Here is a 21,016-nt window from a genome sequence, read left to right as displayed (position 1 = left end):
ATAATTATAATTCTGTTATAATTCTGTTTTTATTACAGTTACTCCCCCCCCCCTTTCTCCCGCTTGGAAGGTGGGCGCATACTTAATTCTTATTTTATGTTTTTTCCCTCGGGGTTCCTCTTCGGAGTTTCTCCCTTGGGAATTTCTGTTAAAATAATTATTTAATTTTATTTCCCCAGTTAACTATGCAGTTTTTTTTCGTTCGTCTAAATAGTGCCAACGAAGCAGAGCTGTCCTGTTCATGCCTGGGGATCTGCTGTCAATGCTGTCCCTCAGAGGACGTCATCATGGGCGTTATCCCTTCTCTTAGAAGTTCTCCCATGACCACATGCCAGCACTTTAGATCATCTTAGAACGTTAATGGAGGTTCGCCTCCAGGGGTTGGACAACTTCCCTTCCGAGGGAGGTTTCTTCCCCAGGTGTGGGGTTTTCTCCTTTCAGAGCGAGAACTCCCCATACCTTAATAAATTCATCGCCTTCGACTACTGTTGCTGCCCTGCGGCCAAACTTTTCTCCCCCCTTGCTGAGTTTCTCTTCCTTCAGGGGTGGAGCACAGTCTTGGCAAGTCTCTTCTACGAAGTGTTCACCTCTCTCGTTCGCGAGAGAGGCCACTCATAGAGATTTCTCTTCGGAGAATCGCTGCTACTAAGGTCAGCTTGCTGATCCACCAGCCGTAAGTGGCGTCACCACGAGTGTCTTCAGGTCTCTTCTATGAAGTGTCACCTCTCTCGTTCGCGAGAGACCACTCAAAGAGACTCCTCTTCGGAAGATCGCTACTGATAAGGTCAGCTTGCTGATCCAAATACCCTAAGGGGCATCACCACGAGTATCTTCAGGTCTCTTCTACGAAGTGTCACCTCTCTCGTTCGCAAGAGAGACCACTCATAGAGACTCCTCTTCGGAGGATCGCTACTGATAAGGTCAGCTTGCTGATCCAACGGCCCTAAGGGGCGTCACCACGAGTGTCTTCAAGTCTCTTCCACGAAGGGCACCTCTCTCATTCGCGGGAGAGGTCTCTCATAGAGACTCCACCTCGGAGGATCAAGCAGATCTTCCTGTGTCCTCTACCTTGTGCTGCAACGTGGCCCTTTGGACTTCGGTCCTGGACACTAACACGGACCTTTCACGGTCCCATCGGTGGATGCTGGCCCTTCCATAGGGCACATCCCAGTTCCTGATCGTCTTGCCAGCTGACCTACTGATCTACCAGCGCAAACTTGCGCTGCAACGAAGGACTTTGGTCCTGGACTTTAAACCAGACCTGCTTACGGTCCTCTCGGGGGATGCCCGCCCTTTTTTAAGGACACATCCCAGTTTCTGATCGTCCTGCCAGCTAACCCTTCAACCTACTAGCGCGTGAAGCGCGCGCGCTCACCGATCTTCATACGCGCGCAATCGCCAACGATCTTCTTACGTGCGCAAGTGTCGACGATCTTCTTACGCGCGTAAGCACCGACGATCGTCCGCACGCGGGTACCGATCGTTTCCCGCGCGCGTGCGTGCTCGCCGATCTTCTTACGCCCGCAAGCGCCGGCGATCTTCTTACGCTCGCAAGTGCTGACGATCTTCTTTCACGCGCAAGCGCCGACGACCTTCTTACGCACGCAAGCGCCGACGATCTTCTTACGCGCGCAAGCGCCGACGATGCACACAAGCGCCGACGATCTTTTCCGCGCGTGGGAACCGATGGACTCCCGCACGCGCGTGCGTGCCAACATCCCGCACGGGCTCTTCATTCTGATCCTGCACGTCATTCTGATTCCTGCGCACTCTATGAAGTCTTGCCCGCGCGCGCTCCAGCAGTCTCCCGCGCGCGAGCCCCGGGTATTCCCCATCGCGAGAGCGCCAGCGCTCCCCATTGCAATCGCCAATACCCTCCCACACGCGAGGCTGCAGGACAATGCGCGGTAAGGGCGCCATCACCGCATTTCCCCCCCCGCAAGCGCAGAACAGCGCGCTTGCCGGTAGGGGGGAAAGTTCCAGAAAGGTCCAGGGACATTTCTTCCCTATCTTTTTTCTTCTTACAGGCGACTCCGCCTCCAGAGGAAGTGTCTGACAGCGCATTCGTCAGCCGGCAGCCCTGGTTTGGGGCTCTAATCAGAGCGGTAGCACAGGCTTTCAAGCCTTTTCTCTCTGAGTTGGGCCACAAATCCTTGGCTGCATCTACTCCCCTGAAGAGGAAAAGAGGAGTTTCAGACGCTGTAACTTCTCCGAGGATGAAGCTGTCTCCTCGTAAGTCTTCGAGGCAGGCACCCTCAAACATTTCTCCCTCCCTTTCGGACGAGGATTTCCCGTCCTCAGGAGAGTCACGTGAGGTGAGACGTTCCCCCATCACACCATTGTGGGAAACCCCACCTCGCGCGGTAAAGTCTTCTTGAATAAGGGTGGAGAAGAGCCTGCCTCCGTCGTTGTTGGAGTCCTGCATCCCTCCCAGGAGGGAGTCAAAGGACTCCAAGACAATACCGGGAGGCCCCTAGCACTGAAATCTACAGGCTCAGACATTCTTCCGTCATGGGAACGAACCTGTTTGAGCCTAAGGACGTGGAACCAGCTGCTGAGAGGGGGAGGAAGTCACCAAGACTCCCTCCTACATAGGGCTTTGACATTCATGCCCTATAAACCTTCTGCACCCCAGCAGCCACGTCCCACCAAGACAACGGCAGCGAAGACAGTGGTGTCTAAGCCCTTTCCGGTCAAGGACAAGGAAGGCAAGATGTCCTCCAGGGGAGGGAAGAATCCTAGAGGGAGCAGCCGAGGCCGCAAACGCTAGGATTGGCAGTCCCCCTGCATGTTCGCCAGTGGGGTGATGCCTACAAGGTTGCGCAGACAGGTGGCAGCAACTCGGGGCCCATTCCTGGACGATTTTCGTAATCAGTCAGGGATATCGCGTCCCGTTCACAACATCTCTACCTCCCCTGAGGATGAATCTGGTGTCATTTAGCTCCCTTGCCAGGGGATCAGCAAGGGGGCGGGCCCTTAGGGCAGAGGTCCAGATTAAAGCAAACTCTGTTCAGCATGGAGACCGCAAACACGGTCAGTGTTGCAGTGAAGCCGCAAGACTTCATGTGTATACTAGATCTGAAGGACATGTACTTCCAGATCCCAGTCCATCCGTATTCAAGGAAGTACTTAGGATTCAGCCTAGACCACAAGGGGTACCAGTTCAAGGTGCTGTGTTTCGGTCTCTCCACAACACCACAGGGTTTCACCAGAAGTGTTCACCCTAATATCATCGTGGGCACACAGGATCGGCATCCGTCTCCTCCGTTAACTGGATGACTGGCTGATCCTAGCAGACTCAGAGTCATCCCTTCTTTGACACCGAGACAAACTTCTAGGACTTTGCCAGGATCTGGGGATCATGGTAAACCTCGAGAAGTCCTCTCTGCTTCCCACTCAAAGACTGGTTTGCCTAAGCATGATTATAGACACCAATCTCCACAAAGCCTTCCCATCAGACGACAGGATAGCAAGTCTGAGAGGGGTCACAAGCCCTTTCCTCAGTCGAGAAGAGCTTCCAACCCAATCTTGGTTACGTCTCCTTGGTCACCTTTCATCCTTGGCTCGTCTAGTTCCCAACGATCGCCTCAGGATGAGATCTCTCCAGTGGCGTCTCAAGTCCTGGTGGAATCAAGGCTGCAATTCCCTGGACGTCATGATCCCTATGGGTCCTGGGGAACGGACGGACCGCTAGTGGTGGGTGACAGACGAGAACCTATGAAGAGGAGTGGATCTTCTCGTCCTTCCCCCGAATCTAATGCTGTTTATCAGACGCCTCAAAGAAAGGGGGGGGGGGGGGGGCACGTTCTGTACCACAAGACCTCAGGCCTGTGGTCAGAATCAGAAAAGTGCCTCCATATAAATCATCTAGAGATGAAGGCCGGTTTGTTGGCCCTTCAGCAGTTCCAACAATACCTGGCAGGTCACTCTGTGGTGGTGATAAGCGACAACACCACAGTAGTGGCTTACTTCAACAAGCAAGGAGGTACCTTTTCGAAGCAGCTATCCCATCTTGCAATAGAAATACTGAGATGGACCGAAGTCCGCTCGATTCTACTATCGGCGCGTTTCATTCCAGACAAGAGGAATGTGCTTGCCGACAATCTGAGCGGAGCGTCTCAGATAGTGAGTATTGAGTGGTCTTTGTGTCATCTAGTAGCCAACAAAGTCCTGACTTTGTGGGGTTCCCCGACTGTGGATGTGTTCGCGACAGCGCTGATCTTCAAGATTCCACTGTATTTTCCCCCAGTCCCGGATCCCAAGGCGCTAAGGCAAGATGCCTCCCAACAACGGTGGGATAACATCAACGTGTACGCCTTTTCCCCGTTCTGTCTGATGAGGAGGGTGCTCAACAAGACCAGAATATCGGTCAATTTTTCAATGACCATCATAGCTCCGCTATGGCTTCATGCGGAATGGTTTCCGGACCTTCTGCAATTCCTAACGGAACTTCCGAGAGAATTCCTTCCACGACACGATCTACTCAGACAACCACACGCCAGCATCTTCCACAAAGCCGTAGCTTCGCTTCGACTTCACGCCCAGTGACTATCCAGCATCTCCTGGCTGAGAGAGGATTTTTCGCAACAAGTTGCGATTAGGATGTCTGGACATCTGCGAAAATCATCCGCATCTGTCTACCAGGCAAAGTGGAAAGTCGTCTGTGGTTGGTGTCGTGGAAAGGGTATCTCTCCACTCGATGCCACTATTCCAGCAATAGCGGAGTTTCTCGTGTATTTGCGGGAAGAAATGCGCCTTTCAGTCTCGGCAGTGAAAGGCTATTGCTCGGCCTTAAGTCTAGCCTTAGGCTCAAAGGAATGACCTTTTCTTCCTCGCTGGAAGTTTCCCTACTCATACGAGCTTATGAACTTACCTGCCCTCAGTCAGATGTGAGACCTCCTCCATGGAACGTGGTTCGGGTTCTCAGGTCTCTTAAGAGACCTCACTATGAACCATTACGCAAGCTTCAGTTTGCCACCTAACTTGGGAGACGGTGTTCTTACTAGCTTTGGCTTCGGCCAAGCGGGTCAGTGAACTTCGTGGTCTCATATGACATCGCCCATGCAAGGGTATGGAGGCAAGGTAACGTTTAAACTCGTCCCTGGGTTTGGTGCTAAGACTCAAAATCAGGGCGGGCCGGGCGCTTGGTTCGACTCCTTCCGGATTCAAGTCTCCGTTCTGTAACAGATGTCCCAGACCTTCTCCTACTGTGCCCAATAAGGAGTCTGAGGTTATATCTCAGAAGAACGGCTACAGTCCGTCCCCAGGTGCAAACATTGTTAGCACTGAGAGGATTAAGAGGAGGGTCACCAAGAACACCATCTCGGCATGGATTCGTAGGGTGATCCATCTGTCCCTGAATCCAGACCCTCCTCCGTCATGTAACCCTAGAGCACATGATGTCAGGGGGCGTAGCTACATCCCTGGCCTTCAAGAGAAATTTCTCAGTGACGCTGGTCCTTCAAGCTGGGGTGTAGAAGCATCAGACGACCTTCACAGCCCACTACCTGCACGACGTGACCCACAAGAGGCTCGATACGTTTTCTATCGGCCCTGTGGTGGCTGCACAACAGCTGGTTTAAAACCTCAAGCTCCTTAGTGGACAATTAGCAGAAGGTTGAGGGCATTGTTACCTGGTCTTAGTCTGCATGAATGAAAAGATTTGTCTGGCCCTTACTCTTTTCTTCATCCTCCCCTCTCTTGGGGAAAGCAGCATCCTGGGTTCTCTGCACAGCTGACCTCAAACCACTGCAGGTAAACCATGTTTCCTTGTGTTCCGAGTATTAAGATAATACTGTCACGTCCCCATACCCTGACGAGGTGGTATTGGGGGAGTCCTAGCCTAAAGTTGCCTTCTAAGGGACTACATGTCAACTTCCTAGGACGAGTTACACTTCAGACCTTCACACACAGCTTACGTAGGCCGCAGCCCTTGCGCAGCAAGGTTCTAGTGAGGTGTAGGGACTCCTTATTGTTGAGTGCTGACACACTCAGATACTAAGTCCCCGGGCAAAGCCAAAAGCCAGTACTGGCCGGGACTTACCACCCTTCCTAAGGGGTGAGTCACCCATATTAAATAGCGTGGTTTGTATTTCAGTTACGGAACAAATGACAAATTCGTAGGTAATTTGTATTTTTCCTAACTATACAAACCTTAGCTATTTAATCAAACTTGCCCGCCAGCCCTATCCCCCGTGAAGTCCTACCTCTAAGCAAAGTGAGCTCATCACAGGTGTGTGTGTGTGTGTGGGGGGGGGGGGGAAGCAGGCTACCCCTACTTACCCCCCGCTAACTAGCGGTGGGGTAGTAAGCCCTCGTTAAAATTCTAATGGCCGTCATTTCAGCTACACCGAAAGTAATAACCCATATTAAATAGCTAAGGTTTGTATAGTTAGGAAAAATACAAATTACCTACGAATTTGTCATTTTAAGAAGAAACTGAGAACTTTCTTGTTCTTTTTTTTGTGGATTTGACAGCTGACAAGCAATATGCAGTGTGAAATGTTAAATGCTTTCAAACGAACACAATAAAATAACTGTGGAGGTCCTGTAGGGAGTAGGGTTCCCTTGTTGTATAGGACCAGAAAAGTAGCCCGTAAAGTAAAGTAAAAGATTAACTATATACTTAACTAGAGGGGTAAGCATTTTACAAGGAAAGAGGACAGAAATTATTTTAATTGCAAGGTAGACATAAGTATTTAAAGAGCTTTGAGAGAGAAGCACTGAAATTTAGGTGAATATAGAAATGATAAATCATATCAGAATTTTGTTTTTAGTTCACAATAGCTTTTCAAGATGAAATTTACCAGGTTTTAGATAATTTGGTCAGAATATTATAGTAAAGTATTTAAATTTCCTTTTATTTATACTAAGTTACAGCATAAAAAACAATTAAATACTTTATTTTGCAGGCTTCCATGTTTTATCCTCTATATGCATTGGCTTGTCAATTAAGTCCAGAGCAGAGAAGTTCTGGAATAGAAGTACTTGAAGCTGATATTTTCAGAATGAACTGTTTTCAAACACTCACTGGTAAGTTGTTGGTAACATTTACATATACTGTATATCATCAGCCATTTTTAGTCCACTGCTGGACAAAGACCTCAGACATACTCTTCCACTCCTGTCTGTTTATGTTGTATCTATGCCAATCTATACACGTACATTTTCATAGCTTATCAATCCATCGTCTTCTCTTCCTTACCTTGCTACCTGCTTCGTAATCTCTTGGAACCTGTCTGTTATTCTTGTTGTCCTTCTATTATCAGTCATTCTCATTATATGTCCTAGCCATGTCCATTTCTTTTTATTACTTGTTAGAATATCTCTACTTTAGTTTGTTCTTGTATCCATGTTGCTCTTTTTCTGTTATCCCCATCATCATTCTTTTCATAGCTCTTTGAATTGTGACTAGTTTATGTTCTAAGGCTTTAATAAGGCTCCAATTTTATAGCGCATAAGTTAATACTGGTAGGACCATATGATTAAATACCTTTCTTCTTAGAGAAAGTGGAATTTTGATTTTCATAATCTCATTTTGTTCTTTAAAAGCTATGTATCCTATGCTAGTCCTTTTTTTAAATTTTGGTCTCATATCCTTGGAAAACACTTACTGTCGGTCCTAATTGCGTATGTTCATTAACAATCTAGGGTTTCGTCCATAACCTTTATTGTTGTCTGCATTTTCGTTGAACATTCTTTTAGTTTTACTCATACAGTATTCATTATCAATTCTACATTTATGCTTTCTCTAATCAAATCTTCTATCATCTTTGCAATTCCTACAATGATTCACTAAACAGAACTATGTCATCTGCAAATCTTAAGTTCTTAAGGTATTCCCCATTAATGTTAATTCCTAAATTTTCCCAATCTAAATTTTTTAAAACTTCTTGGCATGCTGTGAATAATTTATGAGGAATTGGGTCTCCTTGTTTAACTCCTGTCTTGATGGGATTTTTTCTCTATCTTAATGTAGTTTTAAGATTGCTGTTCTTCCAGTAAAGAAATCTTCGTGTTTTTTGTCAGGTGTGTAACTACCCACTGCTAGAAAGGGGGTCAGCGGGGTAAGTTAACCCTCTCGCTCACACCAGCACTAGCGACTAATCATCACATTTCATTTCGGCTCGGTAGAGTAAAGACTTAGTCTTTCTCTCCCGCTAACCCATTTTAACCGGTTATAGTTAAAAGCAACTGGCCTAATGCTTAATGAAATGTCCCTTTTCCTTTGAGCTGCCTCCCTTACACTGGTTCCCCGTGCAAGGAAGGTAGTAAGAGGTCGTTGGCTTCTACCTCTGCTGCTCGTCCAACGTACGCTCTGCTTTGGCTGCGGCCCGGCTGGGTGAGCATGAGCAGTGGCTGATAAGAACTCCTCAAAGTGGCTTGTTGGGTAATCCTTCGGGGTGAACCCAGAAACGAGCTTCAGGTACGTTTCACGGTCAACAATTGATGTCGACCTTCAACTTGATGAGGCAGAACCTTAGCTCGTTGACGGGAAGCAGAGAGTACTGCTCGGAGGTTCGCCTCCAGGTGTTGGATAATTTTCCCTTATGAGGGAGGGTTAACCACAACCAGGTGTGGAACAACTTTCCTTTCCAAGAGAGAGCTCCTCCACCAGCCACTGTACAATCTCCCTGCTTGCTGGGAGAATTGAAGACAGCGGCAACAGAGGTTGGTTGCTTTTCCCGTCCGCCGGAGAGATAACCTTCATCTGTGGAGTTTTCCCTTCAGGGGATTCCTCCGGCAGAATCTGGATTCGTCTTTGCCACGTTCTTGCTCTTCGGAGTTTCTCAACGAATGGGTTTGGTGATTGCTTACAATTTTTCCCACCACTGCCGTGGGTACAAAATGAGTCTCATTGCAACTTCCTTCTGGAGTCTGCTGTAGATGGTGACGACTGCTGGCCGCCTCCTCTCCCATCGACAAGTCTTGTAGGCCTTAGCTCTTCAAGGTTATTGCCACACCGTGCCTTTGGGCATGATAGAGCTCTTAGTCTTAGAGTTTGTGAGGCCAAGCTCTTCTCTGTGGCTGTGCCTCATAGCTTCTAACTCCAAGGAAGAAACACCTGGTCTTCAAGTTCAGCACAGCCTTTTTCGTTCCCTTTCGAGGGAATGACATAAGGGAGGCGAGGGTTTACGAGACCCTTGCTTCGCCTTAGTACCCAAGGCGAGGGTTTGCGAGACCCTTGCCTTAGTACCTGAGGTGAGGGTTTGCAAGACCCTTGCCATAGTACCCGAGGCGAGAATTTGCGAGATCTTCGCCTCTTGTGAAATTCTCGCCTAGTGCAAAAACCTATGCCACGTGCAAGACCCTCGCCTTGCCTTAGTACCCGAGGTGAGGGTTTGCGAGACCCTCACCTCGTGTGAAACTAGCCTCGTACAAGACCCTCGCCTCGCCTTAGTACCTGAGGCGAGGATTTGCGAGACCCTCGCCTCGTGTGAAACTAGCCTCATGCAAGACCCTCGCCTTGCCTTAGTACCCGAAGCGAGGGTTTGCGAGACCCTCGTCTCGCCTTAGTACCCATGGCTGGTTTGTAAGACCCTCGCCTCGCCTGAGTACCCATGGCGAGTTTGCGAGAGCCTCACCATGCTTTCGTTCCCATGGTGGGTTTGCGAGACCCTTGCTTGCCCGATTTGAGGGTCTCGCAAAATGGCGAACTTCCATAAATGCTGGCAAGAAAACACCCGTGGGAATCAATGAATGAGAATTTGAAAACACTAGCATTGAATCTTGCCTTTACGGCTAGACTCGGTAGCGCACGCTACTCAAGCGTTTGTGAAACCCTCCTCATCGGCGCTAGAGTAGCGTCCGCTACCGAGTCTAGCTGTAAAGGCAAGATTCAATGATGGTGTTTTCAAATTCTCATTCACTGATTCTCACTGGTGTTTGCTTGCTAGCATTTCTGAAAGTTCGCCACCATTTTGCTAGTATCAGATGGCACACTGACTCTCGCTGGCTTTCATGAGCGGTTGCAAGCGTTGGCAGATGATCGCCAGTTTTCGCTGATTCCCACTACATTGGCCGGTAAGCCTATACAAACCTGCCTAGTGTTTGTGTTCTTTGTTTTATGGGACAACAAACCCTTCATGTGTGACTTCGCTTCTAAATGGGTAACTCTCGTCCCTTAAAAGATTTAAACAACTACGGGCGTTCGTTAAACCTCTATAAAATACTAAAACGAACCCCGTGGTGCATGCGCTTTCCCCAAGACAAAACTTCAGGGTTATTACCACAAATACTGTTTACTACCAATTGCTTGAGTCAGTTGCATGCATCAGGGTGCCTTTACACATAATGAGTTCTCGTTAGACGCCAAGTTTCGTGAAACATAATCCTTCTGGGTTTTTTTCTTTGGCTTTGTTGCCCAATCGAATGGAAAGTTCTTCGGAGCTCGTACAACGGGCTTGTGATATATACCTTTACAATGTTGTTATTTATTTTAGTCGCAAGGGAACAGTATTAGATTCTGCTTACCTTTATGAACAATAGGAATCTCCGCCCACAAAGCGGCCAGATAAACGTTGTCAAATTCTCGTTGTTTATGAACGTTAGCAAGTCCTGTACGCAAGGTGGTCAGACAAACATTGCCAGCTTCTCATTACGTTTATGAACGTTAGCAAGCCCCGCCTACAAGGCGGGCAGGCAAACCGATGGAGGTATGATCGCTACACTAGCTGTATGTTTTTATGAATAGAACTTACCTGGCAGTTATATACTGTATATATAGCTATAGTCTCCGACGTCCGGCAGAATTTTTCAAAACTTGCGGCAACCGCCGTGTGGTGGTTGTGGGGTTAGGTGGTTAACAACCCTTACAGGGTGGTACTTGGAATCATTCCCGTTTTCTGTTCCTCAGATCATCTCTGCCGGTTGGACTGACAACATCGTTGGTCCGCCATCGGAGTTTTTCGTTCGCTTTCCCTGTGTCGCTGTACTGGACTTCTTTTTTGGTGACGTACACTGACCTGGGGTTTTGGCAATCACATTTGTTATTATTCTTACATGACGTGGTTTATTTGGGCTGATCTGGAGCCTCCTCTGTTGAGGCAGTGAACTATGACCGCACTGTCGAGAACCAGTCTGATATGGAGATTCCTGGCTGGATTGAGACGTTTTAAAGTGAGGAAGACTGCCATGGCCTCTCGGACGTTGATGTGCATTTGTTGGAAGACCGGTGACCATAACCCTTGGACTTTCTTGTGTTGGGAGTAACCTCCCCACCCTGTTAAGGAGGCGTCTGTGAGAACGACGAGTCCCGGGACCGGATGTTGTAAGGGAACCGACTTGGAGAGATTCTTGATCTTCGTCCAAGGCTGTAGACTTTTTCTCAGGATTGGGGGAAGGTGAGCACGTTTGTCTCGGCGTTTTGCGGTTGCTCTGGAGCGCCACACTCTGTTTATGTCCTTGAGTTTGGACCTTAGGACGATGTCTGTCACGGAGGCGAACTGCAAGGAACCTAGGATCCTCTCTTGGTTCCTTCTGGAGGTCAACTTCTCCCTGAGAAATTGTCTTGTATTCCTCGCAATCTCCTTCCTTTTGGCTTTGGGGAGGCACAGCGTATGGGAGCATAGGTCCCATTGTAGTCCCAGCCATTGAAACTTGGTCTCCGGGACCAGGCGGGATTTCTCGAAGTTGACTTGGAATCCCAGTTGTCGAAGGAAGGTGAGGACTTTGTTCGTTGCTACGCGGCAATACTGGGCATTGTCTGACCAGATTAGCCAATCGTCTAGATAGGCCACTACCTGTATCCCCTGAGTTCGAAGCTCTTGAATGACTGTCTTTGCTAGTTTGGTGAAGATTCTGGGTGCTACGTTGAGCCCGAACGGCATCACTTTGAATGCATAGGCTTGTTTGCCTAGCTTGAAGCCCAGAAAAGGACGAAAATGCCTTGCTATTGGAACGTGATAGTAGGCATCGGTAAGATCGATGAAGGTGGTGACGGCCCCACGGGGAAGTAAGGTCCGCACCTGCAGGATGTTAAGCATATGGAATTTGTCGCAACGAATGAAGGAATTTAAACGAGACAGGTCCAGGATTACCCTTCGTTTGTCTGAGCCTTTCTTTGGCACGCTGAACAAGCGTCCTTGAAATCTTTAGCGACGTATGCTTTGGATAGCATTCTTTTGTAGCAGATCTTTCGTGAAGGAACGTAGTTCTTCTGTTGGCAATTGGTAAAAGCTGTTCGGTGGAGGAGGTCCCTGTATCCAGCTCCACCCTAGTCCTTTGGAGATAATGCTGGAAGCCCAATCGCTGAACTTCCATGCGGTCTCGAAACAAGTACAGTCTCCCTCCTACCTGCGGCTTCTCATTGGGTGGAGGATGATTTGGCTCTTCTGCTTCCACGGGAAGACCTGCCTCGGTGGTAACCCCTTCCGCTACCTCGGGCACGAAAGGCACCCCTGGAACCCCTGTGATGCTGGTAGCCACGGAAGGAGCCCTGAGCTTCATAAATGGGGTTAAAGGCGGGGGAGAAGGAAGTCGAGGCGATCTGAGACTGAGGGACCAGGACGTATTGTTCTTGCTGTTGGCCCTTTGATGTAGAAGGCTGGGGACCTTGGGGAGCCGGTTGGATTGAGACTGGTTGAACCCTGAATTGGGAAGATTGGAAAGGCCTCAATCTCTTCCTACCTCGGATTGGGGTACCAGTAGGCTCATATTTCCTCTTTGGAACGAGGCCCCATCTAACTTTGAGGTTTTGGTTGGCCCTAGCTGCCTCGCTAAGGACCGAGTTAACCAAATCCTCCGGGAAAAGATCCGGGCCCCAGACTGGAGCTTTGATGAGCCTATTAGGTTCGTGCCTAATGGTGGCTTCAGAGAGGACGTGTCGTCGACAACGGGTCTTGGCGATTGCAAAATCATAGGCGTCAGCCATGAAGTTTTGCAGTAACGACTTAGTGAGGGCCTTAAGGAGGTCCTCCTCGTTGTAAGTGGCGACGGTCAATTCGGAAAGGGTGACCGAATTGAGAGACCTGCCGAATCTGCACCTAGAATCAAATTCTAATTTAATAAGAGACTCCGGGAGTTTGGGAAGCAGTTCGCTGAACTGCGTCGAGGCACAGTCTGGGCTCAACTTACCTACTGAAAAGGTAGCTGGGGCATTCCGCCAACATTCACTGTCTCCCGGAAAGAGGAGGGAGGTTAAGTCGGTCTTCCTGAGTTGTGGTAAAGGCTTCTCGTCTTTGATAGCCTGGAAGACCGACTCCAAGATCTTGGTCGCACATGTATATTCAGACTTTTAAAACCTTTCCTTGTACGTAGTACTGTTAACAAACTACCCTTTAATGTACAGAACACTTAATGCATGTACTACAGTACCCTAAACTAAAACAGGCACAAATATTAAATGCGATTTTATATCATGCGTTTCCTAAACACGCCAAAAAGCACGATAAAAAATGGCAACCAATGTTTTGTTTACGTTTATCTCTGATCATAATGAAGAAACTAACGCATTTACACATCTGTGTATAGGTTAGTTTTTGCATCGATTATATTGATTATTCAGTACAGTATGTTGATTTTGTTATTACCTACCAATGTTTTACTTAATATTTCTTAGGACTTCCAAATGAAATGTTTTTCGTTATGACGCCGCCTGAAATGACGGCGTCATAAAGTACGCTCAGTAAACAAACGAAGGCATTTAACGCGCATGATGAAAGTGATAAATAATGATATTACAGTAAAAGCTTTTAGAAAATATGTTATTACTAATATTATTTACCGTATCTATGTAAAATCATACATACGTAGCAAAGCAGGAAAACAATTTACGAAAGAGAGAGAGAGAGAGAGAGAGAGAGAGAGAGAGAGAGAGAGAGAGAGAGAGAGAGTTGTTTTACGTACGTAAATGTAAATTTAAAAAAAAAAATAGCCCCATTTCATATAAAATAGGTTATTACAAATATTTTACTTTATCATATTACAGTAGTCTGTATAATACTGTAAAGTTCAGTACAGTATGTTGTTGTTATAGTCCTGGCGATGAAATTCTTACGAAAGAAAAACACGGCACTCCATTACAACAGCTGATTCATTCTCTCTCTCTCTCTCTCTCTATCTCTCTCTCTCTCTCTCTCTCTCTCTCTCTCTCTCTCTCTCTCTCTCTCTCTCTCTCTCTCTCTCTCTCTCTCTCTCCCCGTGTTATACAATACTTACATATAGATGAAGAAACTAAAATTAGTTTTCTTAGTGTCAATTAAATACGAAACGAAAAAATTATGCCGAGTTTACATCCATTTCAATCGTTGCTAAAAATACGGCATCCGGTTTCATCAGCAAACCACTAATTTTTGGGAAACATCATTTTATTCTAGAAAATTGCTACTCTTTAAATAGTTAATTGCACATTAAGAAAGCGTGTACTTTTGTTTTTAAATTTCGGGTGTGTTTTAAAAATCGAGTATTGTTGACTTCTTTTTGTTTTACTTTTGGCTGTGATTAGATCAGCTGACGTCTAGCTGCCGCTCTTGAGAGTGTACGAATACACTAACAAAGTATCGTTTATACCATTTCTTAACTTATTCAAACCGTCTACAGTATACAGTTGATTTTACATAAGCACCAATGTGTTATAACCTATAAAATTTCTTTGTTTGTTACATTTAAAACAACACACACACACACACACACACTCTCTCTCTCTCTCTCTCTCTCTCTCTCTCTCTCTCTCTCTCTCTCTCTCTCTCTCTCTCTCTCTCTCTCTCTCTGTGGGCTACTTTTCACTACCTCCCATTCCTTACCTCTCTCTCTCTCTCTAACAAATGATATCCTTGTTGCTCCTCAAAGTTTCATTTACAGTATATTGAAAATCAATCATGATTCAATTTTCCTTACTTTCTCCAATCTCGCACCATCGGTCACATCGCGGTATTTTCGAAATTTCCGGAAAATCCGCGATTTTTGTATATACATGCGTTATGAAAAAATCCGCGAAGTGGTGAATCCGCGATGGTCGAACCGCGAAGTAGCGAGGGCTCACTGAATATAAAATTAATACGGTGTGTGAACCGTGGCTATCCATAAGGTTCATAACGAGAAACAATCAGTATGGAGTACTTATTGAAAATCGTTAAGAACGAACGAGAGAGAGAGAGAGAGGAGGGAGCCGAGCGCCATGAGAGACCCACGCAAGGTCGTGAATAATAAAGCTGAATAATATAAACAAAAAGGGGCAAGGCCCCCTCCAAAATCTCAAAACTCATAGATCTGGTACTTAACTTAGATGTAGTGACAAAAAACCAGCGAAATTCACACACAAGACAAAATACGGCTAGCAAGCTGCGTGCTAATAAAGGAGTGTCGTCACTGGCGTGGGATTGCTAGTAGTAGTAGGATGTTGAACGGCACCTCGCTGTTCGGGGATTTTGACAGGAGATATCTAAATGGTGTGAGGCCTCTGGTTGTGAATTATCACGCCCCAGTATTATATCGACACCATATATAGGTGAGCGAGCTGGGTTCAACCTGGCATTCCTATGCATTTTTTTTCTCTGGTAATATATAGCAGTTATATACCTTAGAAATGGTGCTAAAGGAGCATTTCACTGGGTGGCACGGGTCTCTCGCCCAGAAATAGATTTTTTTCCTACGTCAAAATCCCTTAACTATTTGTTTGTTACGATGACTGATAAACTTCCTTTTCGTGTTTGTGTAAATGAGGTATGCAAGGTGAGGTTACCGAAAGTCTCGGTAGACCCTCACACTGTTTGTTTGAAGTGCAGGGGTTTTGAATGTGCACTTGATAATAGGTGTAAGGAATGTAAAGTTTTGAGCGAGAAGGAATGGTTAAGTATGAAACGCTGTGTGCGTAAGTTAGAGTTAGATAAAGCCAGGAGGGCTTCGAGATCTAAATCTAAATCTGCTAGTGAACTTAGTTTAGATATTTCATTTGATCCCTTAATTAATTCCTCTGTAGAAGTTGAACCTTCTCCTGAGGTAGTAACTCCTACCCCTTCTACAGGAACGGTATCTACGGATGACCCTCGGTACACCAGGATGGCGGCTGAGTTGAAGGCTATTAAAGACAAGCTTTCAGCCTTTAAAGGTAAGAGTGAGGGTGTAATTAGTGCATTGTGAAAGTGCAGTGAAGGTGGCGACTGATCGAACCTGTCACGTCCCTAGGTCTAGACCTCTACCAAGCTCCCAGGACCAAGGGAGAAGGTACGTCGACGGCCGCAAGGAAGTCAGAGGTACGCATCCTCTGTCAGCCGTCGCCTCAGGCAGTCCTGTTGCGTTTTCCCAGGCTGCTCATGACCGCCACGGAAAAGGCGTGTCAGAAGTGATGGTGTCTTCCCCGAGCCCCTCGCTTAGACACAAATGGCAGTATGAAGCTTCGAGACCGACCAAGAGGAGGTGGAAACAAGCTGACCAGATCCATTCTCGCTCTTCACTTATCGAGTAGCCCGGAACCTTTTCCTTCCGGGGATGGCTGGGACGCCGTTCCAACGAAGAGGTCAAAGCCTAGAGATGGAAGGAAGGAGGATTCTCCTCTTCTATTAAGTGATGAGAGACCGTCGAGAGACCCTTCTCCTACGACCAGCGCTACTCGGCAGCCATCGCCTTCAGAAACGCAGGATCCAGCAGCAGTCGCGAAGTCTTTTATGAAAGTTATGCAGAAGCAGCTGTCTTCTCTGGTGCCAGCTTTTAGCCGCCCTTCCTCCCAGTCGGGCAGGCGTAAGGACGACACTTTACCGATCAAGAAATCGGCCTCTAAGAGGGAACGGAGTACCTCTCCCTTGCAGGACAAACAGTGTCACTCCTCTCCCAGGGAACCACGGCGTGATTCGTCAAGCACGCGGTACCGCGCTTCTTCTTCCTCAACACGCCGCCAGGACGCTTACGATTCTCTTCGTCAGGACGCTTCCGTCTCTCGCTCGCGACGCCAGGACGCTTCCAGCCTGCCTCTCCAGGATGCTTCCGCTTCACGACGCGAGGACGCATGCAGCTTTCGTTGCAAGGACGCTTCCAGCTCTCGGCGCCAGGATGCATCCTCCTCCTGCCTCAAGGACGCTTCTAGCGCCCGACGTCAGGACGCCTTCAGCGCGCGGCACCAGGACGCACGCATCTCTCGCTGTCAGGACGTATTCAGCCCTCGCCAACAGGACGCATCCGACGATTTACTTTTCTCGGACGCAGATGAGCAATTAGAAACTGATCGGCTTGTTAAAGCAACCTCAGACTTAGTTCCTACAGCCCAAAGAGAGACTGAGTTGGAAGTAGGGCAAGATCTAGAGGATATCTCAGAGGATGAGGATAAGCCTGCTAACGCGGCTGCAGATTATAAGGTTCTCTCTCGCTCCCTCCTTGAGCTTTATAGGGAGGAGTTTCAACCTGCTGCTCCTCGTTCTCCTCGGTCGCAGTTTAGCAGGAAGAAGGCTAAAAGGCAGTCGGCTTTCATCAAAATGAAGCTGTCCATCTCGGCTTGGAAGACACTCGCTAGAGTGGATGACTGGCTGAAAGAGCGTAGGCAAGCGGTAAAGACCACCTTCTCGTTTCTACCAGCTCGACTTGCGTCTATGGCGGGCATGTGGTACGAGACTGGAGAAGCTCTAGGCCTGGGAGTGCTTGCCTCCTCCCAGGGGGACTTCTCTGGCATTGTTGACTCTTCCAGAAGACATGCCCGTAACTCGGCGAAGGTAATGTGGTCTATGTCTGAGCTTGACCACCTCGTCAAGGGAGTTTTCCGAGCCTTCGAAGTCTTCAGTTTTTTGGACTGGTCTCTGGGTACGCTGGCCAGGAAAACAGAACTGTTGGAAGATACAGAAGACCTTACTAGTATTATGGCCTGCATGGACAAGGCTCTTAGGGATGGGTGAAATGAGTTGGCTTCCCTATTTTCCGCAGGAGTTTTAAAGAAGAGGGCCCTTTTATGTTCCTTCACTTCCAGAGCAGTTACGGTCGCGCAGAAGGCCGAGCTCCTTTACGCCCCTCTCTTGGAGCACCCTTTTCCTGAGTCCCTTGTCAGGGACATTACCCTTTCGCTTGCGCAAAAGGCCACACAAGACCACCTGTCACGCTCCACAAGGAAGCCTTTACAAATGGTTCCTTCATTATTGAAGAGAGAGGAGAGGAAGCTTCAGCAGCCCTTTCGAGGTAGAGCTCCGACGAGAACAGACTTCAGGGGAAGAAGGCAGGACACGGGCGGTAGAACGAATAGAGGTTAGTTCAGGTCCCGCTCCAGGAGATGAAGCTCAAGTCCTCCAGACAGCAGTAGGAGCAAGACTGTCACTTTTTTGGCAGGCTTGGAAGAAAAGACGGGCGGATGCCTGGTCCCTCTCGGTCATCAAGGAGGGATACAAGATCCCCCTCTTGAAGAAGCCTCCGCTTTCAAATACACCTCTAGCCTTAGTGGCACAGTACTCGGACGCCGTGAAACAAGAGGGTCTACTGGATTTGGTGAACCAGATGCTGGAGAAGGGAGCGATAGAGCCAGTTCTGGAACTACCTTCACCAGGTTTCTACAATCACCTGTTTCTGGTACCCAAGAGCTCGGGTGGATGGAGACCAGTTCTAGATGTCAGCGCTCTGAACGTCTTTATGGAAAAGACAAAATTTACCATGGAGACGACTTAGTTGGTGCTGGCAGCGGTACATCCAAGGGACTGGATGGTGTCTCTGGATTTACAGGACGCTTACTTTCACATCCCCATCCATCTGACTTTGATGAAGTTCCTAAGATTTATGATCCAGGGCAAGTGTTTCCAGTTCAAGGATCTTTGCTTCGGCCTCAGCACTGGCTAAGTCTTCACCAGGGTAATGGCGAACGTGGCAGGATGGCTTAATCAAGAAGGGATAAGAGTATCTCTATATCTGGATGACTGGTTGATAAGATCCCGGTCAAAGGAGAAATGTCTGGAGGACCTACGCAAGACTTTTATGATGGCTCAGGAACTGGATCTCGTCATCAACAAGGAGAAGCCCCAGACCGAACCGAGTCAGACAATTCTTTATTTGGGGATAGTTCTGGACTCAGTTCGTTTTCGGGCTTCTCCCTCCCAAGAAAGGCAGACCAGGTGCTTCGGGCAGGTTCAGGAATTCCTGGAACAACAGAAGTGCTCAGCGAGGGATTGGATGAGTTTGCTGGGAACCCTCTCCTCGCTCGAACAGTTTGTCTCTCTGGGAAGACTGCACCTCAGACCTCTTCAACACTTCCTATCAAGGGTGTGGGACAGGAAGATTCAGGAGGACTCCTTTTCCTTCCTCATTCCAGCAGAAATCAAGAGTCATCTGATTTGGTGGCTGGATCCAACTATTTTAAGGGAAGGAATCTCCCTGTTCAGGAAGAACCCAGACCTAGTGATGTTCTCAGACGCTTCAGAGTCAGGATGGGGAGCAACACTGGGAAGCAAGGAGGTCTCAGGCTCTTGGGGAAAGGAGCAAGCCAGGTGGCACATCAACAGGAAGGAGTTGATGGCCATTCTGTTAGGACTGAAAGCCTTCAAAGACTCTGTGTCGGGGAGGATAGTGGAGGTCAATTCGGACAACACTACAGCTTTGGCTTACATCAGAAAGCAAGGGGGAACTCACTCTCTGTCTCTGTTCAAAACAGCAAAAGAGCTCCTTCTGTGGTCGAAGGAGAACAACGTAGGACTTCTAACAAGATTTGTGCAGTGACAGAAGAATGTAAGAGCAGACATGCTCAGCAGGAAGGGCAAGTTCTTCCCACTGAGTGGACCCTCAACCATCAGGTCTGTTAGAGTCTGTGGAAGTTATGGGGGAGGCCTTTAATAGACCTCTTTGCCTCCAACCAAAACAAAAGGATCCCCAACTACTGCTCCCTAGTCCCGGACGAGGAGGCAATAGCAGTAGACGCCTTCTTGATGGACTGGACGGGGATGGACACCTATGCGTTCTCCCCTTTCAAGATCATCAATCTGGTAGTCAGGAAATTCGCTCTCCTCGAATCAGGAAGAATGATCCTGGTAGCTCCATTCTGGCCAGCAAGAGAATGGTTCGCAGAGGTGTTGGACATGTTAGTGGACTTTCCAAGAAGCCTTCCTCCAAGTCCAAAGCTTCTTAAACAGCCCCACTTCGAGAGGTATCACCAAAAACCCCTCACTCTACGACTGACTGCCTTCAGACTATCGAGAAGCTTGTCAGAGCGAGGGGCTTTTCTGCGCAAGCTGCAAGAGCTATCGCCAGAGCGAGGAGGGTCTCTTCGCAAAGAATCTACCAATCGAAGTGGGAAACCTTTAGAGCTTGGTGCAAGCAGCACAAAGTTTCCTCAACCACTACCTCTGTGAGTCAAATAGCGGATTTTTTGTAGTCCCTCGGACAAGACTCTAAACTGGCCATATCCACTATGAAAGGGTACAGGGGTATGCTTTCTGCTGTCTGTAGGCACAGAGGCATAGACTTAACTCAGGATAAAGACTTGCAAGATCTCTTGAAGTCTTTTGAGACAACTAAGCAGGCTCAGTTAAGACCCCCAGCTTGGAATTTGGATGTGGTTCTGAGGTTCCTATGCAGCAAGAAGTTCGAACCCATCTCACAAGCGTCCCTTAGAGATGCTACTAAGAAAACTCTCTTCCTGATGGCTCTGGCTACAGCAAAAAGGGTCAGCGAGGTTCACGCTATTGAGAAGCAGGTGGGCTTTAACCAGGAGGGAGCAGTATGTGCGTTGAAGATCGACTACCTCACTAAGAACGAGAATCCATCTAAACCCGGGCCGAGGATGTTTGAGGTTCCTAACCTCACTAATGTGGTGGGTCAAGAGCAGGAGAGGCTCCTCTGCCCAGTTAGAGCCCTCAGGGCTTATTTATCTCGTACTAAGAATGTTAGAGGTGCATCCAATTCTCTATGGTGCTCAGTGAAAGATCCGCTAAAGCCCCTCTCAAAGAATGCATTATCATTCTTCTTGAGGGAAACAATAAGAGAAACTCACCTCTTGTGTGAGGAGAACTTCGGTCTTTTAAAAGTAAAGGCTCATGAGGTGAGAGCCATTGCTACTTCACTGGCATATCGCAAGAATATGTCAGTTAGACAGATTATGGACGCAACGTTTTGGAGAAGCAAC

General features: G+C 47.9%; 1 protein-coding gene across 2 annotated transcripts in view; it reads left to right on the top strand.

The window, feature by feature from the left end:
* Positions 1–21,016, top strand: part of Trs23 (trafficking protein particle complex subunit 4-like protein Trs23) — a 174,740-nt gene that overhangs the window by 53,527 nt on the left and 100,197 nt on the right. For both annotated transcript variants that reach the window (XM_068388980.1, XM_068388975.1), the window contains exon 4: positions 6,912–7,032. In XM_068388980.1, coding sequence (XP_068245081.1) covers positions 6,912–7,032 — 121 coding nt within the window. The remainder of the gene's footprint in view (positions 1–6,911; positions 7,033–21,016) is intronic.

This window comes from Palaemon carinicauda, chromosome 1 (genome assembly GCF_036898095.1).
Source record: "Palaemon carinicauda isolate YSFRI2023 chromosome 1, ASM3689809v2, whole genome shotgun sequence".
In the NCBI taxonomy this organism is placed as follows: domain Eukaryota; kingdom Metazoa; phylum Arthropoda; class Malacostraca; order Decapoda; family Palaemonidae; genus Palaemon; species Palaemon carinicauda.
Note: the sequence above shows the minus strand (reverse complement) of the source record. Positions and strands in the feature narration are given on the sequence as shown.